The sequence below is a fragment of the Botrytis deweyae genome (genome assembly GCF_014898535.1).
Source record: "Botrytis deweyae strain B1 chromosome Unknown BDEW_048, whole genome shotgun sequence".
Classification (NCBI taxonomy): Eukaryota; Fungi; Ascomycota; class Leotiomycetes; order Helotiales; family Sclerotiniaceae; genus Botrytis; species Botrytis deweyae.
The window spans coordinates 189,592-214,683 of NW_024066255.1; the positions used below are offsets into that span (position 1 = coordinate 189,592).

General features: G+C 39.8%; 10 protein-coding genes across 10 annotated transcripts; 6 read left to right on the forward strand and 4 right to left on the reverse strand.

The window, feature by feature from the left end:
• Window positions 1–660: 660 nt before the first annotated feature.
• EAE98_011458 (uncharacterized protein) lies at window positions 661–2,044 on the reverse strand. Its single transcript, XM_038959080.1, has 2 exons — window positions 1,800–2,044; window positions 661–1,722 (listed from the first exon to the last, which is right to left on the reverse strand). The coding sequence occupies exons 1-2, from the start codon at window positions 1,979–1,981 to the stop codon at window positions 969–971; spliced, it is 936 nt and encodes a 311-aa protein (XP_038804593.1). The 5' UTR covers window positions 1,982–2,044; the 3' UTR covers window positions 661–968.
• A 219-nt stretch (window positions 2,045–2,263) lies between these two features.
• Window positions 2,264–4,246, forward strand: EAE98_011459 (uncharacterized protein). The gene is made up of 2 exons (XM_038959081.1): window positions 2,264–2,672; window positions 2,729–4,246. Exons 1-2 carry the CDS (start codon window positions 2,621–2,623, stop codon window positions 3,967–3,969), a joined length of 1,293 nt encoding a protein of 430 aa, XP_038804594.1. The 5' UTR covers window positions 2,264–2,620; the 3' UTR covers window positions 3,970–4,246.
• A 319-nt stretch (window positions 4,247–4,565) lies between these two features.
• Window positions 4,566–7,018, forward strand: EAE98_011460 (uncharacterized protein; the record flags this gene model as incomplete). Its single annotated transcript, XM_038959082.1, has 6 exons — window positions 4,566–4,615; window positions 4,761–4,953; window positions 5,011–5,168; window positions 5,223–5,539; window positions 5,587–6,497; window positions 6,548–7,018. 6 exons carry the CDS (start codon window positions 4,566–4,568, stop codon window positions 7,016–7,018), a joined length of 2,100 nt encoding a protein of 699 aa, XP_038804595.1.
• Window positions 7,019–7,773: 755 nt separating this feature from the next.
• On the forward strand, window positions 7,774–8,712 carry EAE98_011461 (uncharacterized protein; the record flags this gene model as incomplete). Its single annotated transcript, XM_038959083.1, has 1 exon — window positions 7,774–8,712. One exon carries the CDS (start codon window positions 7,774–7,776, stop codon window positions 8,710–8,712), a length of 939 nt encoding a protein of 312 aa, XP_038804596.1.
• A 751-nt stretch (window positions 8,713–9,463) lies between these two features.
• On the forward strand, window positions 9,464–10,244 carry EAE98_011462 (uncharacterized protein; the record flags this gene model as incomplete). Its single annotated transcript, XM_038959084.1, has 2 exons — window positions 9,464–9,499; window positions 9,558–10,244. 2 exons carry the CDS (start codon window positions 9,464–9,466, stop codon window positions 10,242–10,244), a joined length of 723 nt encoding a protein of 240 aa, XP_038804597.1.
• A 222-nt stretch (window positions 10,245–10,466) lies between these two features.
• Window positions 10,467–11,991, reverse strand: EAE98_011463 (uncharacterized protein). Its single transcript, XM_038959085.1, has 2 exons — window positions 10,818–11,991; window positions 10,467–10,766 (listed from the first exon to the last, which is right to left on the reverse strand). Exons 1-2 carry the CDS (start codon window positions 11,886–11,888, stop codon window positions 10,674–10,676), a joined length of 1,164 nt encoding a protein of 387 aa, XP_038804598.1. The 5' UTR covers window positions 11,889–11,991; the 3' UTR covers window positions 10,467–10,673.
• Window positions 11,992–12,397: 406 nt separating this feature from the next.
• EAE98_011464 (uncharacterized protein) lies at window positions 12,398–14,020 on the reverse strand. The gene is made up of 3 exons (XM_038959086.1): window positions 13,806–14,020; window positions 13,273–13,754; window positions 12,398–13,224 (listed from the first exon to the last, which is right to left on the reverse strand). The coding sequence occupies exons 1-3, from the start codon at window positions 13,914–13,916 to the stop codon at window positions 13,002–13,004; spliced, it is 816 nt and encodes a 271-aa protein (XP_038804599.1). The 5' UTR covers window positions 13,917–14,020; the 3' UTR covers window positions 12,398–13,001.
• A 207-nt stretch (window positions 14,021–14,227) lies between these two features.
• EAE98_011465 (uncharacterized protein) lies at window positions 14,228–16,421 on the forward strand (the record flags this gene model as incomplete). Its single annotated transcript, XM_038959087.1, has 4 exons — window positions 14,228–14,506; window positions 14,561–14,583; window positions 14,633–15,492; window positions 15,574–16,421. 4 exons carry the CDS (start codon window positions 14,228–14,230, stop codon window positions 16,419–16,421), a joined length of 2,010 nt encoding a protein of 669 aa, XP_038804600.1.
• Window positions 16,422–17,328: 907 nt separating this feature from the next.
• On the reverse strand, window positions 17,329–18,825 carry EAE98_011466 (uncharacterized protein; the record flags this gene model as incomplete). The annotated part of the gene is made up of 3 exons (XM_038959088.1): window positions 17,329–17,736; window positions 17,791–18,468; window positions 18,520–18,825. 3 exons carry the CDS (start codon window positions 18,823–18,825, stop codon window positions 17,329–17,331), a joined length of 1,392 nt encoding a protein of 463 aa, XP_038804601.1.
• A 686-nt stretch (window positions 18,826–19,511) lies between these two features.
• Window positions 19,512–25,016, forward strand: EAE98_011467 (uncharacterized protein; the record flags this gene model as incomplete). The annotated part of the gene is made up of 2 exons (XM_038959089.1): window positions 19,512–20,771; window positions 20,823–25,016. 2 exons carry the CDS (start codon window positions 19,512–19,514, stop codon window positions 25,014–25,016), a joined length of 5,454 nt encoding a protein of 1,817 aa, XP_038804602.1.
• Between the last annotated feature and the right edge of the window lie 76 nt (window positions 25,017–25,092).

Genomic DNA, 25,092 nt, shown 5'->3' on the forward strand with positions numbered 1-25,092 from the left:
GTATTGTAACAATTAGTAGGGTAATATACTTCCAAAGTATCTCTAGTTGAGAGAGAGCTCTAGAATTGGAGATGGAGAATGTAAAGAAAGATAATAAAAACAAGTGAAAATTGATGGATTTTGGAGAAAGCATTTTGATAGAAGAAATTAAGAAATGAATGACATGAAGGGAGTTTCAAGATATCCATGGAGATTTTATATGAATTTTAGACCATATATCTTGGAGAGATGGATACCTTTATGGAAGGACTATATTAGGACGGAATAATAATTGACTTGGTCTATCATTAAATCGATGTGAAATTCACAAACCAAGACTTGCCTGCTTGACATTTAATATGTATTAAACCTGAATGGTATCGATTGAATTTCATTATAAATCAACAGTACGATAACACTTGATCAAAGTACGACGAGGCTTTTCCAAGAATCCTTCCAGCTGTAGGATAACGATCAATTGTGGATTTGAAGATCATGACTGGACTTGTGGCTTCCTGTCTCCATATACTTATAATGATGTGGAGAGATCCGGCCAATTGTGAATATTCTAGTTCTGTAAAAGTTTCTAGAATAGGTGAGACGAGCTACCATATCAAAATAATCACAAATTCAAGCGAAGAATGATCGTTTCCAAGTCGACCTTGATATCAGCTGTTCGCCTCCATCGAGCAATGACTAAATGACGGAAAACGGAGACATTCCAACCACGAGGGAATGATTGAAATTGAATAACCTTTATTCGACTTCCTTAGATGAAGACTTCATGAAGTAATGAAGTCAAATTAAGTTTGTAATTCCGAACTTTAGCATTAAATCTCTCCACTCATATCCGACTACTCACATCCGAATATTCATACTCAATTACTCATACTCAACTACTCATATTCGACTACTCATGCTCTCCACTCATACTCTCCATTCATACTCTCTACTCATACTCTCCACTCATACTCTCCACTCATAATCGACTACTCCAATAAATTCAAGACCTCAACTATAGCATTGGCCAAATTTCCAGTCTCCCAGATTTTGTTGTGAGTTCCCTTCAAATGATTTTTGAGATTTTTCACCACCACTCCATTAATACCATGCAAATTTCTCAACATAACATCAATTTGTATCTCATCAACCAATTCATCATCTGGTGAAGTAGCAAAAGCAAGAATCTTTCCACTCTTTTCAAATTCCTCAAAATTGGAATATTTCGCTGGTGAAACTTCATCCCAAAGTTGTTCGTCAGACCCAAATGCTTGAGTGAGAAATTGATTGTATGCAGGATGAGGATGTGTTTGACGAAGTAATCTTAAATCATAAATTCCAGCTGCTCCAAGAACATATCGTGGGAGTTTGAAATTCAATTGCTCATCTGGTATACCACAAGAATGTAAATATTCTTTCCCCATCGAAATTTGCATTGACAGTGTTGCACCACATGAATGACCAAGGAGTAGATATTGATCTTCGATGGAGTATTTCGATTGTAAATAAGATAGTGCAGAACATATATCTTCTAAGTGATCAGGGTGCTTAGCATCGCGATATTCGTGTTTCGGAATTGATGAAGAATCTTGAGGAAAGGATGGATGAGAAGATAGACGATAATTGATGCTTGCAAATGATGCAATCTTGGATTCAACAGATGAAGTCACAAGATTATTGATCGTTGGAATGAAAGAAGAAGATGTCACAAGTGGATCACGCCACGCTCCCCCATGAATATAACTGAAGAGATGTTAGAATGATGAATTGATGAAAGTCACGTGATATATATAAAGTGTGACGGATTTGGGAGTTTTTACATTACCCAAATCTTGGATGGAGTTGTGAAAGGTTCTCCAACGCCCGTGAGAAGCTTATCATCTTTGGTTTGTCTTGTAGTGAAGATACTCAAAGTCTGCAAGTCATGCTCTTCTGCGTATTTGACATCTTCTCTTAGAAAGTCCATAGGAGTATTGACTGATGGATCATCTAGATTAGTCATTTTGAATTTGACTTTTCAATCTTAAAACGTGGTGATGTGAATTTGGGAATGTCATCAAGAAGTAAGGCAAGACATCACCAATAATAAAGCTGTAATGTCGGAAAGGCTACTTCAGCGGGTTATCTTAGCAAGGATTGCGGGAATCGAGCTGATAGTTGGTAACACGCTAACGGATCGGAAGCGGAATGTCTTACATAAGTCATGATAAAGGTCTTATTCCAACAATTTGCCAATTAATCCCATCTTCAAAAAGTCAAACTATTTACACAACACGGAAGCGGATGCGGAAATCATTCAGCTTAGATGTATCTACGAATCATTCCTATCTCGACGATAAGTGAGTGAGGGGTTTCATTCTAATGCAAGATGTTGCAGACTGCGTTTAACCAATTTGGAATTGTACCAGCTGTATCCATCATAGGTAAGAACTCTGGTGATGCGACAGAGGAGTTATAAAGAGAGTCAAGGTAAACAAAACACTCTTATGTTTTCATTTCTGGTCAAGTAAATCTTTTATCATTTTATTTGATTTCAATTATTTGATTTCAAACATATCAATATCCGTGAATTCATTTTGTCGAGATTCCATATCATCCATCTTACAATTTTCATTATTCGGCGTCGATCAATATTAGCTCAATGGAGAATTCCTGGAGAGAATTGGATATTGGTGTGATTGGTGGTGGAATAGGTATGCATAAATCCCATTTGGAATTATTCACAATAACTAACCATCTGATAAAATAGGTGGTCTCGCTGCTGCCACAAGTTTACGACAAGCCGGACATCGAGTCACAATATATGAACGAGCAGATTTCGCTGGAGAAGTTGGTGCTTCTATATCTTGTGCGGCGAATGGCACAAAGTGGCTTGAAGAATGGGGTGTCAATATCTCAATTGGACGACCTGTGGTTCTAGAAAAACTTATATCGCATGATTGGAAAACTGGAGAGGTTCAAAATGTATATGATTTGGCCGACTATAAGAGTAGATGGGGATACGTTTACAATATGTTTCACAGAGTCAATATGCACGAGATGTTGATGGACTCTGCTACTGGGTCAAATCATTCCGGCATACCAGCAATTCTTAAATGCAATCACAAATGTGCCGAGATCGATCATGAACAAGGTATTGCTACTTTTGAAAATGGTCTCAAAGTCAAACATGATTTGATTATTGGCGCAGATGGGATTGGGTCACAAGTACGAAAAACTTTGGGAATTGTGCCGGATCGAGAATTATCTACATCCACATGTTTACATTGTATCATCGAAACAAAAGATGCAAGGAGATTAGGACTTCGAGATCTATCACCGAATAGTGCTATCGAATTTTGGGGTGGACAAGGAATTCACAAGATTGTCTTCTCACCATGCCGAGATGGAGAAGTTCACTCATTCTATTGTTTCTTTCCAACAAACGAAAGTCCTCACGCCGGTGAAGGTTGGAATATTAATCTTACCGTTGAAGATATTCTCCGACCATTTCCTGACCTCGACCCGGAACTTCTTGCATTATTCAAGAACTCAACGGACGTCAAACCATGGAGATTATTTGTTCATCAACCATATCCATATTGGCAAAAGGGTTCTACTTGTATTCTTGGTGATGCAGCACATCCTATGCTTCCAGATCAAAGTCAAGGGGCATGTCAGGCTTTAGAAGATGCGGCTGCATTGGGTATAATTTTTGGAAGGAAATATGAATTTGCCAATTCAAAAGAAACCATTAGCGAGGGGTTAAAGTTGTATGAACAAATTCGTAAGCCTAGAGCTTCACGGGTACAAGCGGCTAGTGCTCGTGCTAGGGTAAATATCAATGAACGGATTGGATTTTCATCGAATACCAACAATCCGAATTACAAAGTATTGGATGAGAAGAAGAAATTAACAATTGAGGAGATGAATGAATATGATATGGATTTGGATATTAAGAGGAATGTTTTGGGTACACAACCAGAAGTCGAGATGAGGGCTAGCTTATAAATTTTAGTACTTGCTTTTCATGGGTTGGGGGGACATCAAGGAGTACATTGAGGAGTACATTGAGGGGTACACTGAGGGGTACATTGAGGGGTACATTGTGGAGTACATCGAGGAGTACATCAAAGTACATCAAGGAGTCACAAGGTGTAACAAGGAGTCAACATGAAGTCAACAAGGAGTACTTGATTTCTGAATACTCTAGATGGTATAATTTTCATTATTTTAGAAATTTTGATAATAGATTCATGATTCATGATTAATGATTAATGATTCATATTCAAAATTAAAATCATTTATAATAATTTTGAAATCTTATAATGACTACACAATTTATATTGAATAAAATATTCCTCACCACTCGGGTAGAAAAGGAGGATGATCCGAATAATATCCGTTCTCCGCCGGGAACCCCTGCTCCTTGATTTGACCCAAATCTGGTTAGTAACATAATTATGACTACTACTAGTGCATTAATTGCACTGACTTCTTTATCAATAAACTAAGTTTTATCCCACTCACGCATTTCAATTGATAAATAAACACCATGATAGATGAACGACCTCAATCTTTTTGCACATTTCATCGAAAGTGCTTCAATGTCAGAACGTCCAGCAAAACGTATTCGTCAAGCATGTGAGCCATGTCGGTACGTAATAGTTCTTTTCATTTGGATTAAGGGATGGCCGGTATGAGAAGTGGGAATCAGTATGAGAAGGGAATCAGTATGAGAAGTGGGAATTAAAGAACATGAATATATAAAATTGTTTTGACTAATGAATAACTTGGAATAGGCGCAAGAAAACGAGATGTCCGGGTGAAAAACCAATATGCTCACATTGTGCGAGATTAAGACAAAATTGTTATTATTCTGATGATGGTTTAAATCATGTCAATGAGAGAACCTCAATTGAGAGAACTCCATTACCGACACCGACTCGAATACCAGAGAAACGCCATGTGAGATCATCAAATGATATAAATTTAGTAAGTCATAAATGTAAGACTATGATTATGAATATGAACGCTTACCAAATTTACTAGGAAGAGAGATTGAAATCAGTTGAGGCTCAACTTGCAGAGGTCCTTTCAAATCAAGTATCCATGAGTAGGAGTGCGTCAAGACATATATCAAATTCCCCTGTTTTATCACAATTGGGACAGACAATGAGAACACCAAATGTTTTTAGGCTTTCGAGTAGGTGAGAAATTTCAATGCAGTAATTTATACGATCAATAAATTGACCAAATCAAAGCAAGCTTCCGCCATATGAGGCAGTCATAAGTATTGCAAAAACTTACTTACTATACTGCGATTGTCAACCACTTCCTGTATTCTGTCGGAAGAGATTTGTTGAAACAATCAACGACCGTGATCCAGAAGTAATTTTCTCAATCCTAGCTTTGGCAATACGCTTTTCAGACGATGATATCTTCCGAGATAATCAATCTGAACTCATTACGGGATATGTAGAGGCAGCTCAATTAATTATCTCCGCCCGAATATTTGGAGGTCGGGTAGAACTCTCAACATTACAATCTTTATGCCTTCTTAGTTTAGTAGACTTCACTAGTATGTATGATACGTCCACAAAATACCACACAGCTGACACTTTTCAGATGGTAACACACGACAAGCAAGTGTACATAGTAGTCTAGCCATGAGTTTAGCTCATAATGCTGGTCTCACGACAGAAACTCACGCTCCTTTATCTGATTCGCTACGTGAAGAACGCCGACGATGTTTTTGGAGTTTATTTCTCCTCAAAAGATTACACGGAGCAGAGTTCAGTGTTATTGATTTCGCAGGTGAAGATAAATTTCCATGGTATCCAGAAACCACTGGTAAACCATTGAATCATGGCCAATTTACGAATGGAGAAACTCCCGATCTTTCATCTCCAGAGTTTGCTATATCTGATACTCAAGATAAAGGTGTCGTTGCTTATGCCATTCAACTTAGTGAAGTGTGGTTTAAGATTACCCGGTACGCGAGGAGACGTGGAAATCCAAGTACCTTACCCCCATGGTCTCCTCAATCAGATTACGCATTAATAATGGCTCAACAAATGGACTTTGAAACTCGTACCTCACAAATACATCGCTTCAAATCAGCCAAATTCTCTCAAAGAACATCTGAAGAATTACATGCCAATCGAGATTATTGGGGTCCTTGGTTGTTCATTCAATTTTTATATCACACAAACCTTTGCCTATTAAATAATCCACTTTTATTATCACTTCGATTAAAACATCTCAAATCTAACATTCCAGAAATATTCTTACAACATATTTCAGATTTGATCTCATCACATGCTAGTTGGGTCATTAGATATATTGATATGTTGGAAGTTAAATCTTTCAAAGTCTCTGATCCATTTCTTGCTCATTGTGTAGCAATTATTGCAACAATCTATTTACAAGAATGTTTTGCCGAGGATCCAATTGTACGACGAGAAAAACGAGATAACTTTGATAAGTGTTTGAAATTCATACGAGATTTCAAAGAATGGCCTCATGTTGATCGAATGGTAAGTTAATTTATCCTTGAGAATTTTTGGGGGTACTAACATTAATTCAGGCGGAAAAACTTCAACGTCTTTGTGATACAGTTTCATCCACTTATACAAATCCTGATGCACCACCACAAACTCCTAATCGTAGTCTTCTCATTGATCTAGGTCAATTTTGGGAAATTCTGGAATACTCTTCCTCGAGTGAAATTCCCGCATTAGCTCGTCGTCTTTTTGGACCATCATTATATTCGGCTTCAATTCCTACTACTCATGAAATTAGTCATGCTTCATCACTACCAGAACCAACTAGAGTTGATGGACAAGATTTTGAGGGATCTGGTCCTAATTCTGTCAATACTAGTGTGGTGAATTTAGGAAATGGAACGACAGATCCAGAACGAGAACAAGAATTTATTCAACCACCATTTCATTATTCTGATGATGAATTGGCGGTTTTGGCGGAAAGTTTTTTTCATCAAAGAGGTGATGGAATGGGTCATATGGAGGATTGGTGGAGTACTGGGAATTTTAGTTGAGTCTTTTGACTTGAATGATTGGGATTAGGTTGCGGGGATGGTAAATGATTTATATCACTTGTAAATAATTTGGTAAATACAAAAGGAAATTCATGAAAATTGAAATCGGTATTTGCATGTGAGCATTAGATACTGTTTGGACTAAGTATCATTATTCCTTTTATACTGAAAGCTTGAGGAGTAGAGGTGACTGCTTGTTTGGTGGTAAAATGCGACATTCTTATGATATTGGGCAGGAACGACAAAGAGATGCGGAATCCGTAGTGACGAATCCAGGACTACCTACAAAATGTCAAATCAATTATAATGAAACTCATCCCCTTGGTAATGGGAAATCGTGCCCTTGAAACTTTTCTGATGGTTGATAATTCGGAAGCAGAGTACACTAAATAAATTCGCAGTAACAATTTCCGGTTCTCAGCACTTGATGCGATTCAAAGACTTGACTAGAATAATGGATTGTTCTAAAGGTAACTATCCGCCTGTTCACCATTTTATCACAATAAACAAAGAAACCCTGCTAAACTTTGGAACATACCTCAAAGAAATCTCGAACAAAGCTTATCTTCATAGAGAATGATGATGAAACATTACCTAGTTCAGTCTATATAACTCTGGTGTTTTATAATCATTTTAAAAAATTATCCTCGTCTATTTGACCATCTCTACACTACACTACACTATACTACACTTCTCAGGTAACTAAATTAAGTATTTCAGGCTTCAGCTCACAAGAACTAGAAATTACTTTCAAGATGAATTCTCAAGATCAATCATCTGATCAAGCTCTGGCTCAAGATCAATCTAATGATCAAGCTCCGGTTCAATCCTCTGATATTCAAACCCCAGTTGATTTCACACTTTTCCCACAAATTCCCCTAGACATACGAGTCATGATCTGGAAGCTCACTTTAACTCCTCGTTTGTTGAATAGACGGATCTTGAGCGTTAACAGCGACCAACCTCTAACTTCTATTAACATTCCTTCTTTACTTGGTGTTAATGCAGAGACTAGATATGAATCCCTAAAATGTTACCAAAACATAGCAATTTCGGCCGAGCGTCTTCAGGATTTAAGACTTTTAGGGGATTATTGGGTTCCAAAGGGAGAGAAACTTAGAATTCTCTTCAATTCTGAAATTGACACTATAGTCGATGAATATCTTCGTTGTGATACTTACGTACCTAGCAGAGATACTAATTTATTATGGCGGCCAGAGTGTCCACTACTCATAAACCCAGACTTTGTCAAGAAGGTTCAAGTATCTCCCGATGTTTTCATGAATTCTTTTAGTCATGTGATGCGGGCTTCACCTTTTCTACATTTTTATTATCACTCATTTGAGGACATTAGATTTAGGAGGTACGATCCAAATCGGACCATATTCACAAACTTGCTGTATAACAATTTGAATGAGTTTATTGTTCAGGATTTTGATTGTGTTCGTCCACATAAGTTTGATTCTCCGAATAGGAGAGCCATGTGGAAAAATGTTTTGAAAATCATGTTCAAGGCCGAAACAACTCGCACTTTGAAAGCCCACATTCAAGTCTCAATTCCAAAAATCAGGATACGTCCGGGTGCAAAGGTAGGCCTTTGTGATCGTTGCACTGTTCGATTCACCCCATGGACCGAGTGGCCATTGGAAATTATCCGCCTACCCAGAATGGTAAGCCGACGAACAAGAAATTGAGAATGGAGTGCGAAGAAGTTGAGTAGGGATAAGTGTCGCTGGCGATAACATCCACTGGGTGTTGAGATTTTTCCTTTTCTCGCGATTTCTTTTTCAAGTACTTTCTTGAATTTCATAGTCAATCCAAAATACCTAAACCCCCCAAATAATACAAAAAATATAAGTTTCCTTATTACACCATAAGTATCCTCTAATAACCCCATATGTCTTCAATATATGTCAAGCTCCAAGTGAAATAAATATGCAATTTGAAAATAATCAAGATTTATCATCCCTCACAAACTTTGGCTTGGGTAGTATCAATGATACACCAAAATTACCACTCAGAAAACCCCAAAACTCTAGAAACTTCACCGATAAATTCTTCAATGTTGAAAGTAATTATTCAATGAAGTTACAACACATTCTCTTATGTCCGACTAACTAGTCATTCCCATCTCATTATGTCCGGACTCAATGTGATTCGGAACGTCACTAGTCGACCGAAATTCCGAGGCCCCTCTCTTCCTAACCGAATCATGTGGATCTTATTCTGTTTACCTTGAAATCGACGTCTCCATCTCGATATTATAAATCAAGGTGATTTGAACTGGTGGAATAAAGTTCTAGACTTCTTCTTTAAACTTTAAATCGACATCATATCTCTTGTATATAAATCCCATTTCTCGTGCAGTTTGTTGTTATACCGGTATATCTGACCATTCCTATTTCTACCCCGCATTGCATCACATCAAACCTTGAACCCAACAAAATGACAGACAATACACCTACATTTCACCACCTCAATGTAAGTATTAACCATTCAAATTATTCAATGATACCTAATCAAATACTAATAATCAAAGGACTCACAATCTCAACGAATCTTTTGGCTCCTAGAAGAACTTTCCATTCCCTACAATCTCCAACTCCATACCCGCAATCCCATTACCGATCCCAAGGCTCCTCTACTCGCACCACCATCTCTTCAAGCCACTGGTCATTATGGAAAAGCTCCTCTGCTCATCACTGGTCCCAAAGATGGAAATCGTTATATCCCCGAATCTCTCGCCATAGCCACTTATCTTATCCGTACTTTCGATTCCGCTGATACCTTTGGTCTCCGTAATGGCGATTGGATCCGCGATGAAATGCTCATTTCTATTACCTTGACTGATTTGGGAAGAGCAGTAAATATCATGTTGATGCTTGATTTCAATGCTATAGCTAATGGAGCTGGACCTATGGGAAAACGATTCGATGGACCCGCTTTGAGGAAATCATTGGGAGATTTAGAGAAAGAATTGAAAGAAGGTCCTGAGGGAGGATTTTTCATGGGGAAGAATCCCGGAAGAGCAGATATTATTTTAGAGTTTCCAATGGCGTTGATTAAACAGAGAGGATGGGTAGATTTGGACAAGGAGTTTCCGGCTTTGGATGAATGGTTAAAGAGGTGTTATGAGAGACCTGCTTGGAAGAGGAGTATTGAGAAAGGAAATGGGTATGATTTTACTACATTTCCACAAAAAGCACATTTGCAAGCGCAGTTGTAGATAAATTGGCGAATCGTAAAGTATGAAAGGACTTCTCAGCATTTTTTTGTGTTATATGTCACATGTATATCACGTGGCGAGCCCCCTATATTATTTTCGGTGTGACATGGTCTAGATTCTATTCATATGTAGATGTACGATTAAATATATTTGGTATTGGAAGTAGAATGACGATTGTTTCCAATGGTCACATTCATAATCAATAGATGATCAATTATTTCATGTAGAAACCTTGATGGGTATATACAATTCTTCTCTACTTCGACATTTCAGGCTATAGTCTCATAATGAGAAGTCCTTGATTTCAACAATCTTTCTCGCATAAACAATTCATCACTTCATGTACTAGATTTGTGGCATAGTTGATCAAACCAATCAAACTATCTTAAAGCCTTCGTTCCTGGTAAACAAACCAATGCATACAATATTTCATGCTGCCAATTGTTCATACTCTACACTAGCATAAACAAAAGGTCCAGCACCCTTCAAATCATTCTCATCAATAGCAATCGAGGTATAGTACTATCCGAAAGTTAGTCAAATTTCCAATAAAATTTCACACACAAGACAAACCTCAAATGTAGCATTCGATCCCAAACTTCCCACCACAACTGTTCCTTCCCAATTAACAGTACCATTCGTTCCATTAAAGGCGACAAAAGTTTCCGCAAGATATTCATAACCCTTCTTCATTGGTGCAATATATTCACTTCCAAGATATCCCTTTCTAACACCCTTCAAAATCGCATAGATGAACATTGCTGAACCGCTAGATTCGATATAATTGCGTGATTTTCCTGGATATGGTTCATTCATAACTAACCACCAACCACCTGTTGTATCCTGTGCAGCAGCTACTCCTGCTGATGCAGTAATGAACCAATCAAGAAGCTTTGCATGTCCTTCATGTGATTTAGGGAAGTAATCGAGAACATCGACGAGGGCCATTAAATACCATCCCAATGCTCGATCCCATACATTAGGTGATGCTCCTGTTACAGGATCAGCCCATGCTTGAGTTTTACTTTCATCATAACCATGAACGATAAGATTGGTGGTATGATTGCGACAATGTTCTTCAATAAGCGAATATTGCAAGAGGATATCATCCCAAGCAGTAACATTTGCAGCATCAAAGTAGGATGTCCATTGAGCATAAAAGACATCAGCCATAAAAATACCATCCAACCACATTTGATTTGGGTATGTAGGTGCACGATGCCAGAATCCTCCAGATGCAGTTCGTGGATTGTAGTTGAATTGTTGACGTAATTTGTCGGCGGCAACTTTATATCGTGTTTCGTTGGTTCGAGCCCATGTATCGAGGATGATGGTTCCAATTCGAATATCATCAAGGGAAGCTGGGTAGGATGGATAACCGAGAATTGATCCATTTGCAGATACAGCAGTATCCATTTGTGATTTTAACCAATTGATGTATGTTGCGTTTCTGGTGGCATTGTATGCCAGTTCAACACCTCGATAGAAGACTGCTTGAGCATATTGGGCGGTTTTGGGCACCCCCCTTTGAATGAATGAATCAGAAACCAAGGTAGAATACTTGATAGCAGTCTCTTCGGCCCTTGAACTAATTACACTTGCTACAGATGCGGATGCATATGCGAAAAGAAGAGAGTACCGCATCTTGATGTGATTATGAGGCGTGATGAAGAATAAAAAATGGAAAAGAGATAGGAACTTACCAGCTTATATAGTATCAGCATATTCACAAATCATCATCAAATATGTTCTTACGCAGATTGACATTATGCTTATTCACATGTAATCAAGGAACAGGAGATCATTGAGGGGTATAGATATAATTAAGTCTTGGCCTCACATTCTCATCTTGAGATATCTTGTTTTCAAAAGTTTCTCCGTCGGGTCAGGGTTATGCCGAGAAATGAAATTCGTACTCCTCAGGGTTACTTGCACTTTCATTCGAAGATAAGATCTACTATGATCAGACTTGATGACTTGATGACTTGATGACTTGATGAGGAGAATTCTCCAACGTACGTGGGATGTGGGGACCCCGGACGTATTAACCTAGTGAAACGCGGAGAAATGGCTAGATGAAGAACGTCTTAGCCGGAAGGATCAAGTTATCAAAAGCGATAAATACTCTCATGTAGCTTGAATTAATGATTTGAAAAAGATATAAAAAGGAGAAACATACACAATCTGCAATACAATAAAAACATGTTGTTGGGCATATCAGATCTACCTAAAACTCTCGGACCAATACACCCCAAGAACTCTTGCAACATACCTGCCGGAGTAAGGCCATCCTCAATGCTTGTACACCGTATGTTTGTGTGTTTGTATGAAGTATGTGAGTTTTGAAGACGTCAGACCTAGACCACAAACTTAAGAAAGTCAAATATACGAAATCAGACCCAAGCCATAACTCGAAAGAATCATATATAGAACATCAGAGCTTGGCCAAACATCGTTTCATGATAAGAGTGGTGGACGAACTTCAACAGAACATTGCAGCCAAGGAAAAGGTAAGATGAGAGTGGCTGGAGTGGGTAAGTTGATGGGAGAAACATCAGCACTTTTGTCCCAATATGATAAGTTCTCTTGATAAATTCTCTTGGTTCATTTCCAATTGTTTTCGATTGAGATAGTCCATGATAAGTAACTGTTATTCCAAAAGCTTGGAAAAGCGCCTCTCAAGTACTCTTTCGTAGAATTGTTTCTGATAGAATAAACGCCAATATTTCCCGTTATGTATATAGTCGGTCAAATCTATCAACCCCATCCCACTGAAAATCCCCAAGAGCCATCGAAAGTTTCATCCTCATCCTTCAATGGTCGTAAACATCCCAAGTCCCACGACTTATCCTTCATCTTCTGTAAACAATGAAATCGTGGGACTTGATTTGGGGCGTAGAATCTTAGTAGCATTTCCATATCTTCTTCGTTCATCGCATGTAGGTCTTCCAAACTATAAGCGTCGCTAACTTTGATCATCCTGCTTGTTATAAGTATGGTGGCAAAATCATTGTCGAGAAATGCTTACCATGCCATCCTCTTTGGTCCTTCTTCTGGTCCTGGTGCAACCTTCCTGAGCATCTGCCTCAACTTTCCAATCTTCTCTATCCCTTCTCCAATTTTGTCTGGTAAATTCGAAGCAATTTGTCTCCTTACAATATTGGCAAATCGTGGACCTTTCCCATTTGTGCTAACCATGATTTGTAAAGGACCATCTCGATGAACACTTCCAAAGTAGAAGTCACATTCAGGGGGCACATCTGCAATGTTCGCTGCTATTTTCCTCTCTTTACATAACTTCCATATCTGTGAAGATGCTTCCGGGTCATCGACGGCAGTCAATACCATGTCAACATTGTCGAGATCGGATGGTTCGAACTTTCTATCCACAAAGTCGACTTGTCCTTCTTGTACTCGATATGCGACTTCGGGGTTTAGACCTTCTCGAGGTGATACAACAGTGACCTTTGCATCTGCATTTAAAACGTTCAAGATTCGACCTGCCGCAACCTTTCAAATGATGAGTACGGAAGAATGATGATGGAAAGGAGTTTTTTTTACCTCTCCGCCTCCAACGACTAGTACCCGTTTATTCTTGATTTGCCATGCCAGTATCAATGAACCGCCACCCTCAACTTCTGGAAAATTTTCTTCACCCATCGGTATTGACATTGAAATATTGGATGTTGTGCATAATAACCAATTCTTTATTGGATATAATTCTGTGCTTTATTGTAAATGTGAATGCTTATCGTTGATGACATTTCCGATAAGCAAATGGAATTCGGTACAGTACCGATAAGGCACAGCCAGAGAGCAGAGCTTCGCTTACTCAAGACATTCGAAACCACCGTCACAGAATGAACAAGGCGGAGGGAAAGCCTTGGAAAGCCTTGAAGACAGAGAACCTTTAAATAAATCAATGTCTTGAATTGGTGAGGATTCGAGGTAAAATCCCTCACAATTTTGATATCTTTACAATCATGTCCAGCAGAAAGCTGGGAGGTGGGAGGATTTTGGGTAGTGGGAAGTCATTGGCACCTCCTACCCCTCCGGCGCAACAACGAAGTTCCAGTTTCATTCCCCCTTCAGAAAGTACTCTTTCGTTAAGTTCGACTCATTCAATATCTCCTCTTGCGACTTCGCCTTTACCAAACGATAGTCAGGATTTAAGGTCGAGAGTTTCGCTGGAAAATGGTCGCTCTTCAAGTGTCACCGCTGTGACCTCGAAGCTCCTCTGTCCAATATGTAGCGAAGAAATGGTAGGCTAGCCCCTTGATATATTGTAATGTGAGAGCAATAATAATGTTTGGCAGATGACTTTATTGCAATTAAACCGGTATGCCACTTGTATTTCGAAAGTTGGAAAGGAAACTCACTCTCAATAGACATCTCGATGATAATCACCAAGAACTTCCAGAGGTAGAACAGGACGAAGTGAAGAATTGGTTCGACAAACAGGTTACCAAGGCAAAAAAGTTCCAACCATTGGCAGTCATAAATCAAAAGCTCAAGGGACTAGATGTATTCGAATCAAATGATGTATCAACATCATCGACTCCTATACCGAATACACTTTCTGGAAATCGCATGTCAAACCCCGAGCCAACGAGACCAGATCCCGACGAAGTAATTACAAGGACACATTGGCAGAAGTCAGGATTCAATGATACATGTACGGAACCTATCTGCGGGAAAAGACTTGGTGCTGTCAATGGAGCTGTTAATTGTAGGAAATGCGGTCTTCTATTCTGTGAGGATCACACGATGTACCAAATCAAACTCTCGAGGTCGGCACAACATGAACCTGTAAGGGGATTATGGTGTAGAGTTTGCGAGACTTGTTTCAAGTCAAGAGAAGGATATAATGATCATAATGGTTACTTGCGAGATCATACAAACGACTTTATGGCAATGAGAAGGAAGCATGTGGATAAAGCATATTTGGAGATCTCGAGGTTAGAGAAACGACTCACTAAATTAACTCAACTACTTGCGAACCCACCCGAAGATCTGGTCAGTAATGGGACATTATTATCTTTAGCAGGACAGAAGAATCCGCGCAAAATACTTGAACAATCAGTGGTAACTTGGGAAGAGGATGCAAAAGTTCCAAAATGTCCTTTTTGTCAACAAGAATTTGGTTCATGGTCATTTCGACGGCATCACTGTCGATTATGTGGACGAGTTGTTTGCTCAGATCCTAGAACTGGATGTTCCTCTGAAATTGGATTAAATGTTACAGCACGTAAGTTTTTATCTTTTTCGATATTCCCAACATTTCCAACATTTCCCTATACTTTCAGTGTCATTCATTGACATATTCCAGTGACTGACATTCAGTCAGAAAAACATTCGGAGAATGTAAGTCTCGATATACGGATGTGTCGCGATTGTAAAATTACAGTCTTTTCCAAGAAAGATTTTGCTGCAGAAATCAAGGAGAAGACACCATTACAACGGGCTTATGAAAATCTTCTACAATTCGAAAAGGGCATTCGACTATTACTACCCAATTTCCAACGATTATTAGTTGCACTTCAAGATCCAGAAAAACCACCATCACATGTTCAACTTGCTGAAGCAGCTAAAGTTCGAAAGAGATTAATAGATAGTTTCGGAAAATATGATCAAGCTGGAAGACGCATACGTGACTTACCAACCACATCACCTACTCAACAAAAGATTCAAAAATCAATCTATCAACAATCTTCTAGTTTCCTTCATCTCCATATGCTTCCTCTTAAATCTCTCCCCAAAGTTCTCAAACATGCTACTCCCTCTTCAAGTCACTCATCTTTAAGACCTCAAAATGGTCGTTCCGCCCTCTCAAATATCAAATTCAACGATACAGCTACAGAAACATCGTCACAAGTTTCGGATATTTCCCAAATATCTCAAATGGAACAGGAGGAAAAGGAATTACGAGAAAAATTAATAGTTTTAGAAGAACAGAAATTTTTCGTCGAAGGAATGGTAAAAGATGCGGGGAAGAGAAGAAAGTTTGATGAGGTGGAAGCATTAAAAGCGAATTTGCAGGATGTGCAGAGAGAGATTGATACGGTTATGGGGTGCATTGGACAATTGGATTTTGAGGGGGTCTATAGGAGAGAGATGGATGCTGGTGGGAGTGGAAGTGGAAGTGGAAGTGGGAATGGTGTTTTGGGTTTAGGGTGAACGAATAGATGGGGTTGAGCTGGATATCGAAAATTGTGCACTTGAACCTTGGAGCAAGAAGGAATTATCGCACTTAATTACATACGATACGCACTTTTACTTACATACCATATCGATCGATGCATTGCTGGGCGTTGGATATATTATATGGGACTGGGTGGCTTGGGTAACTCGAGTGAGTACTATGGGATGGAATCACAAGTCATGGGTGGATGGTATTTGAAAAGGGGGTTTAGGTTCAACTAGCTAGGTGTTGTTAGGATTGGTTAGGATTCATTATTATATGTATATTAATACATATGTAATCGTATTACTTGAGTATGGGAAGAGTGTGGAGATCCACGGATATTGATTGATTGATTGATTGATTGATTGATTGATTGATTGATTGATTGATTGATTGATTGATTGATTGATTGATTGATTGATTGATTGATTGATTGATTGATTGATTGATTGATTGATTGATTGATTGATTGATTGATTGATTGATTGATTACTTGCTTGCTTGCTAGCCTGCCTGCCTGCCTGTCTGTGTCTGTCTGTCTGTCTGCCTGCTTACTTCAAACGAAATGTGAGCTCATTGAAAGTAATAATTTATGAAATGAAGTATAACTCAGAACCAACCAAAAATATCAACAGTGACTTTTGCAAGGTCTCTTCGGCTGATATTGTAATCGCAAATATCAGTGTCAATCATTGTAATTAAGTCTCACATAAAAAGCATACTACGACGAATCGTTGATTTGATTATCGTACAAGAAGTTACATGGGGGAATCTCTTTTCTTCTTTCTTTCATCGGTATCATCAGCCTACACATCAACTAACCTCCCTAAACATTCCATTCCAGCCAGTTCTAATCCTGTCCTAGCCCCCGAATTCATATCACATCACATCACATCAATTCTATAGCAACAACTCCAAAGGATTTTCAACAACCTTCTTGAACTCCTTCATCCATTCAGCACCAACAGCACCATCAACAACCTTATGGTCGAAGCTTCCAGTAACAGTAATTTGATCATCCCATTCAATTCCTCCATCTGCACCTTGGATAGCTGCCTTTTGAGTGGTTCCTACAGCGAGAATGGCGGCTTGAGGTGGGTTGATGACAGCAGTGAATCGATCAATAGCGCTGTTCATTCCCATGTTGCTGATGGTGAAAGTTCCACCTTGATATTCATCTGGCTTGAGTTTACCATCACGAGCACGTTTGCCAAGGTCCTTGACTTGTGCTGAAATGGATTCGAGACCGAGTCCTTCGACATTCTTGACAATTGGGGTCATGAGACCAACTGGAGTGGCAACGGCAACCTGAGAAGAAATTTTAGTAATTTACAGTGAACTTGTAGGAGAAAAAGAACTTACGCTGACATCAACGTTGCTGAATTGACGGATGAAACCATCTCTCCAACTTGAGTTGACAGCTGGAACCTTCTTGCATGCAATAGCACATGCCTTGATCAAGAAGTCATTGATTGAGAGCTTGTATTTCCCTTCTCCGGAAGCGTTAAGAGCTGTGCGGAGCTTGATGAGCTTGGAGACGGAAACAGTAGAGGCGACAAAGTAGTGGGGGTTTTGGTTCACAGACTCGGTAAGACGGTTGGCGATAGTCTTACGCATAGATGTGATAGGAGTATCGACGTAGCTGGCAGTAGCAGCAGCTGGTGCGCCACTGCTTGAAGCTCCAGAAGAAGCCTTCTTGACATCAGCCTCAGTAACTTGTCCACCGAGTCCAGTACCCTTGACACCAGTAATCTTAACACCGGTATCAATTGCCAATTTAATAGCCGCAGAGCTAGCATTGATTGCTCTATCCATAGCAGGTTGTAATCTTCCACCACTTGAAGCGGATTCCTCCGGAGCTGGGGTCGATTCGGTTGGGGGAGGGGGAGCAGTTCCAGATTGTGTATCAGATTTCTCGGAAGATTGACTGGCTTCCTCCTTTGGTGGTGGTGGTGCAGACTTCTCTCCTCCTGCATCTGCGAGTGTGAAATCCGCGAAAGCCGATGTATCCTCTCCTTCTCCAACCATCACAGCAATTGGCTAGTTTCCCGTCAGTACTCGAACCTTTCTATAGCTTGAAGTAGTACAAACATTTCCAACAGCAACATCCTTCTCTCCAGATTGCTTCAAGATGGCAGCCAAAACACCTTCCTCTTGGAACTCAAAGTCCATTTGCGCCTTATCGGTCTCAATCTCTACCAATACATCACCAGGAACAATTGCATCTCCCGGCTTCTTTTGCCACGATCCAATGTTACCTGAAGTCATGGTTGGCGATAAAGCTGGCATAGTGACTACGGTATGGGGAGGGAAAGATTTCGAGGCATAACATCTTGCTAATTGATATGGCAGAGATGGTGATTGAAGGGCACGCTTTCTCAACACTGCGGAAAACATCTTGATGGGAATATCTAGAGGAAAAGAGGAACGAAAGCACTAAAGGTAAAGGAGTGAAGAGAACCCAAATCAGTATCCAGACAAATAAAAGTCTTTGGATATTGTGAATCCGGTATTGTAGGATCAGGGCGGGAAGGTGGGTGGTAAATGTTTGGGGTGGAGTGGGAGGAAGTTATTCGCGACAAAAACACAGATTTAAATTGTTCTGTTGAATATCGGAAAACCTCGTAGGTTGAGTTCCGTTGGCAGACCGGAGCTCCTTGAGATTAGTACAAAAGTAGTATAGTGGTAGAGTATGCGTAGATTATTCCACCGTCAAGAGTCCTATTGGTGGTTAAGCGCGGACAGAGAGGGTCGAGGGTTTGATTGGTGGTGAAGCGCTCAATGGATTTCCAATGGACAGGGATCCACGTTCCCAATGAAATGGCCGGACCAGATATGTGTTAATGTGTTATTAATGTGGCAGCTAAGGGTTCATCGGGAAAGAAATTGGTGATTATGACCCGTTCTCTTTCCCCCCTCGAAATACAACCCTCACATACAGATACAAGGGAATTATTAATTTCATAAATTTTAACCCAAGTGTGAGGACATTACATTCATGGGATCTTTTCTTCTTTCTCTTTAAAGAATAGGATACCACACTACGACCCACGAATGGAAGTTGGCGCAATCGATCGACCACCATGAGCTCCATCGTCTTTGTGATTTCGGCTCTGGAAGCTATACATAATTCAAAAGAGGCCCAAAAAAGAAAGGGATTAGGGGAAGCGGTCGAGAAAGCTTTGAAGGATATTAAAGAACATGAACCTCAATTACCTGATCCCGAAATCATTTTCGATCCATTACAACAAGCTACACGATCCGGAAGTATCCCATTGACTACGACGGCATTAGATTGCATTGGGAAACTGATTAGCTATTCTTACTTCTCAGTTCCTTCATCGCCAAACGCAGATAGAGAAGCAGATCGTGCGCCATTAATCGAACGAGCGATAGATACAATATGCGATTGTTTTCAGGGAGAAACTACCCCAGTCGAAATCCAACTGCAGATTGTGAAATCGTTATTGGCAGCAGTTTTAAATGATAAAATTGTGGTTCACGGTGCGGGATTGTTAAAGGCAGTGCGACAAGTTTACAATGTCTTCCTACTTTCGAAAAGTAGTCCGAATCAACAGGTTGCGCAAGGGACATTGACACAAATGGTTGGCACGGTTTTTGAGAGAGTAAAGACAAGGATACATATGAAGGAGGCCAGATTGAACCTTTCGAAATTGGATAAAAATATCGAAAATACTAGCTCATTCACGGTCGATGCACCAGAGTCAATAAATGGAGTACCCAGAACCAGCGAGGGAGAGGAAGCAGTGGATGAAACTGCGACTGCAGAAGAACCATCCAATGGAGATGCGCCAAAACTCACACTCAAAGATCTGGAGCACCGAAAAAGTTTCGACGATTCACAAATGGGAGAAGGGCCAACTATGGTTACACAAGTCAAGCCTGCGAAAGCTTCACCTCGTTCGGCATCAGAACAAACCGCTCCGGACAGTGGTACTGATGATAGTATAGAATCCGAGGATATGGAAGATGAGGTTTATATAAGGGATGCATATTTGGTTTTCAGGTCCTTTTGCAATCTCAGCACCAAAATCCTTCCACCGGATCAATTATTCGATGTAAAAGGCCAAGCCATGCGCTCAAAGTTAATTTCTCTTCACCTCATTCACATGTTACTCAATAATAATATGCTCGTCTTCACTTCTCCATTATGTACGATTACCAACAGCAAGAGCAATGAGCCTACCGGCTTTTTACAAGCCATTAAATTTTACCTATGTCTTAGCATTACTCGAAATGGCGCCAGCTCTGCTGATAAAGTCTTCGAAATTTGTTGTGAAATTTTTTGGTTGATGCTAAAATTTATGAGAGCTCCTTTCAAGGTTTGTATACATGAATGGACAGTCCTGATCTTTTAACTAACTATCTAACAGAAAGAGATTGAAGTCTTCTTAAATGAGATTTATCTAGCTCTTCTAGAAAGACGAAACGCGCATGTTACTCAAAAACTTCACTTCATGGGCATCCTTCATCGCTTTTGCGCTGATCCTCGTGCGCTCGTTGAGACATATTTGAATTACGATTGCGATCGAAATGTGGATAATATGTTCCAGACCTTGATTGAAGACTTATCAAAAGCGGCGAGTGCTGCTGTTATGGTAAGCCCTCTTGCCCAACAGCAATATGAAGAGAAGAACAGTAAAAGCTCAGGTGGTGATTGGCAATCTCGAGGGACGCTCCCCCCGCCCCTGTCTACAGCACATTTGAGTAGCCATACCGAAAATGGAGAGACCGAAATTCCAAAAGAGTACATTGTGAAGCGACAAGCTATGGATTGTCTCGTGGAGACACTTAGATCGCTGGTGAATTGGTCACAGCAAGGAATTGCTGATGTTACCAGTAGCCCAGAAAGTGATATCAGAGGCTCCGCCGATGTTAGGGAATCCTTGGAACCTGGAAATGATAGCTCAACAAGAATCACTGGTGAAAATACACCAATGCCTTCAACGCCTGTCTTGGATGATGACCCGGAACAATTGGAAAGGGAGAAGCAAAGAAAGACCGCAATGACAAATGCCATCAAGCAATTTAACTTCAAACCCAAGAAAGGCATCAAGCTTTTACTCGCCGATAAATTCATAGCGGAAGATACACCAGAATGTATTGCACAATTTTTACTGCGAGAGGATAGATTGGATAAGGCGCAAATCGGAGAGTTTTTGGGTGAAGGAGATGAACGAAACATTGCGATCATGCACGCATTTGTAGATGCAATGGACTTCACCAAACGTCGATTCGTGGATGCTCTACGTCAATTTCTACAATCCTTTCGTCTTCCTGGTGAAGCTCAAAAGATTGATCGTTTCATGTTGAAATTCGCAAATCGATATGTCATTGGCAATCCAAATGCATTTGCTAATGCAGATACTGCTTACGTTTTATCTTACTCTGTCATCATGTTGAATACAGATCAACACAGCAGTAAAGTTGCAAAGAGAATGACCAAGGAAGATTTCATCAAGAATAATCGTGGCATTAACGATAATGCAAGTTTACCTGATGAGTACCTTATCGGCATCTACGAAGAAATTCAAAAGGAAGAAATTGTGCTCAATAGTGAACGCGAAGCCGCTGCAGCCACTGGCAATGCTCCTCCACAATCTACTGGTGGTATTGCGGCAGGTCTTGGACAAGCTTTGGCTACAGTTGGACGCGACTTACAGCGTGAAGCATATTTACAACAATCTGAAGAGATCTCTCATCGATCCGAACAATTATTCAAGAATCTTTTCCGAAATCAACGAAAGAATGCATCGAAATCAGGGGATAAATTTATTCCTGCTACTTCATTCAAGCATGTCGGCCCAATGTTTGAGGTAACTTGGATGTCATTCTTCTCCGGTCTTTCCGGTCAAATGCAAAACTCTCACAATATTGAGATCATCAAATTATGCATCGAAGGAATGAAATTAGCAATTCGTATTGCGTGTCTTTTTGATTTAGAAACTCCACGGGAAGCTTTCGTTTCCGCTCTCAAGAACTCCACTAATCTCAACAATCCCAAGGATATGATGGCAAAGAATGTGGAAGCATTGAAAGTTATTCTTGAAATAGCACAAACAGAAGGAAATCTCTTGAAAGGATCATGGCGAGATATTCTCATGTGCATCAGTCAATTGGATCGCTTACAATTAATATCTGACGGAGTTGATGAAGGGGCTATTCCAGACGTTTCAAAAGCTCGAATCGTAGCTCCATCACGATCAGATACCACTTCGTCAAGAAAATCTACCGCTTCTCAACGACCTAGAACTCGTCCAAGGACAAACACGCAAAGTACCATTTATTCAACAGAAATCGCAATGGAAAGTAGATCCGATGAAGTTATCAAGGGAGTGGATAGAATATTCACAAATACGGCCAATCTTTCTGGTGAAGCCATTGTCCACTTTGTCACGGCTTTGTGTGATGTCAGTTGGGATGAGATTAAGATATCAGGTTCCAATGAATCTCCAAGGACATACAGTCTTCAAAAGCTTGTGGAGATCAGTTACTACAATATGCTTCGTGTGAGATTTGAATGGGCCAATATTTGGGCTGTTCTAGGTGAGCACTTTAATCGAGTTGGGTGTCACAATAATACCGCTGTGGTATTCTTTGCTTTGGATTCTTTGCGTCAACTTTCCATGCGATTTATGGAGATTGAAGAATTACCTGGATTCAAATTCCAAAAAGACTTCTTGAAACCTTTCGAGCATGTAATGTCAAACTCAAATGTTGTATCTGTAAAGGATATGGCTTTGCGTTGTCTAATACAAATGATCCAAGCTCGTGGAGAGAATATTCGCTCTGGGTGGAGAACAATGTTTGGAGTATTTACCGTCGCAGCTCGAGAACCATATGAGAGTATCGTCAATCTTGCCTTTGAAAATGTCAATCAAGTTTACAAAACTCGATTTGGTGTTGTCATCTCCCAAGGCGCATTCGCAGACTTGATTGTTTGCTTAACTGAGTTTTCGAAGAATATGAAATTCCAAAAGAAGGGGTTACAAGCCATAGAAGCATTAAAATCAATCATCCCCAAGATGTTAAAAACACCGGAATGTCCACTGTCTCACAAATCGAACGCGAATTCGGATGGTTCGATTAAAACTCCAGATACCGCCACAAATCCTATAAGTCGTACAACTCAGGAAGAAGCATTTTGGTTTCCTGTTTTATTCGCTTTTCATGATGTTCTCATGACGGGGGAAGATTTGGAAGTTCGTTCGAATGCTTTAAATTACCTTTTTGATTCACTGATCAAATATGGAGGTGATTTCCCTTCTGATTTCTGGGACATCTTATGGAGACAATTACTCTATCCTATCTTTATGGTTCTCAAATCCAAATCCGAGATGTCCAATGTTGTCAATCATGAGGAATTATCTGTGTGGCTATCCACTACAATGATTCAAGCTCTTCGAAACATGATCACGTTATTCACTCATTATTTCGAATCGCTTGAATATATGTTGGATAGATTCCTCGATTTACTTGCTTTGTGCATATGTCAAGAGAATGATACAATTGCTCGAATTGGTAGTAATTGTTTACAGCAATTAATTTTGCAAAATGTCACAAAATTCAAGCCTCAACATTGGTCCAAAATAGTTGGAGCATTTGTAGAGTTATTCGATAGAACAACTGCATTCCAATTATTCACTGCTGCAACATCATCTGCCGCAGGAGGTTCTATGGAGAGCTCCACAGCACCAGTTGAAGATATTGATGATGGTCAATCTCTAAAGATCAATGGTACAAATGGTGGTGCAACCTCGGATGCAGAAAGTATTGCTGAACCAGAAGGTCAGACACCTGTTGTAACTCAAACTCCAGAGTTAGAGGACTACAAACCACAATCAGGTCTACAACAACAACCTGTGGTTGTCACGGCAGCTCGTCGACGCTTTTTCAATAAAATTATTACCAAATGTGTTTTACAACTTTTGATGATCGAAACTGTCAATGAGCTTTTTTCCAACGATACCGTTTATGCTCAAATTCCTAGTCCGGAACTTCTTAGGTTAATGGCTCTCCTCAAGAAATCTTTCTTATTCGCCAAAAGATTTAATGAGAACAAAGAATTACGCATGCGTTTATGGCGTGAAGGATTCATGAAACAACCACCTAACTTGTTGAAGCAAGAATCCGGTAGTGCAGCTACATATGTTTCTATTCTTCTTAGAATGTACCATGACGAAGGTGAAGAGCGAAAAAGAAATCGAGCAGATACAGAACAAGCTTTAGTACCTCTTTGTGCCGATATCATCCGTGGTTTTACTCAACTTGAAGAAGAAAGTCAACAAAGAAATATCATTGCTTGGAGACCAGTTGTCGTAGATGTGTTGGAAGGTTACATGAATTTCCCACGAGAAGGATTCGAGAAGTATGTTGAAGTATTCTATCCATTAGCAGTGGATTTACTTTCTAGGGATATGGGAGTGGAAATTAGATTGGCGTTACAAGGACTTTTAAGACGGGTAGGGGAAGTCAAATTGGGTCTTCCACCTACAGTAAGATCTAATACACCTACTAGTCCTACTTCATTATCATTTGGTGGGAGACGAATGAGTCGTAGGGATTGAAAATATTAGATTTACAAGCGTATAAGGATCTCGTGATCCTTTTCTTTTTCTTTCTCTTCTTCTTTCTTTTCTGGGA

Excerpts from the sequence above, each read along its gene's own strand:
- EAE98_011458 (XM_038959080.1), bottom strand. The coding sequence starts at position 1,981 with ATGACTAATCTAGATGATCCATCAGTCAATACTCCTATGGACTTTCTA. Across the intron at positions 1,723-1,799 it reads CCATCCAAGATTTGGGTAAT|TTATATTCATGGGGGAGCGT; the intron begins GTAAAAACTCCC and ends ACATCTCTTCAG.
- EAE98_011464 (XM_038959086.1), bottom strand. The coding sequence starts at position 13,916 with ATGTCAATACCGATGGGTGAAGAAAATTTTCCAGAAGTTGAGGGTGGC. Across the intron at positions 13,755-13,805 it reads TAGTCGTTGGAGGCGGAGAG|GTTGCGGCAGGTCGAATCTT; the intron begins GTAAAAAAAACT and ends ATCATTTGAAAG. Across the intron at positions 13,225-13,272 it reads GGACCAAAGAGGATGGCATG|GATGATCAAAGTTAGCGACG; the intron begins GTAAGCATTTCT and ends TATAACAAGCAG.
- EAE98_011463 (XM_038959085.1), bottom strand. The coding sequence starts at position 11,888 with ATGCGGTACTCTCTTCTTTTCGCATATGCATCCGCATCTGTAGCAAGT. Across the intron at positions 10,767-10,817 it reads GATCGAATGCTACATTTGAG|TACTATACCTCGATTGCTAT; the intron begins GTTTGTCTTGTG and ends ACTTTCGGATAG.
- EAE98_011459 (XM_038959081.1), top strand. The coding sequence starts at position 2,621 with ATGGAGAATTCCTGGAGAGAATTGGATATTGGTGTGATTGGTGGTGGA. Across the intron at positions 2,673-2,728 it reads TGTGATTGGTGGTGGAATAG|GTGGTCTCGCTGCTGCCACA; the intron begins GTATGCATAAAT and ends CTGATAAAATAG.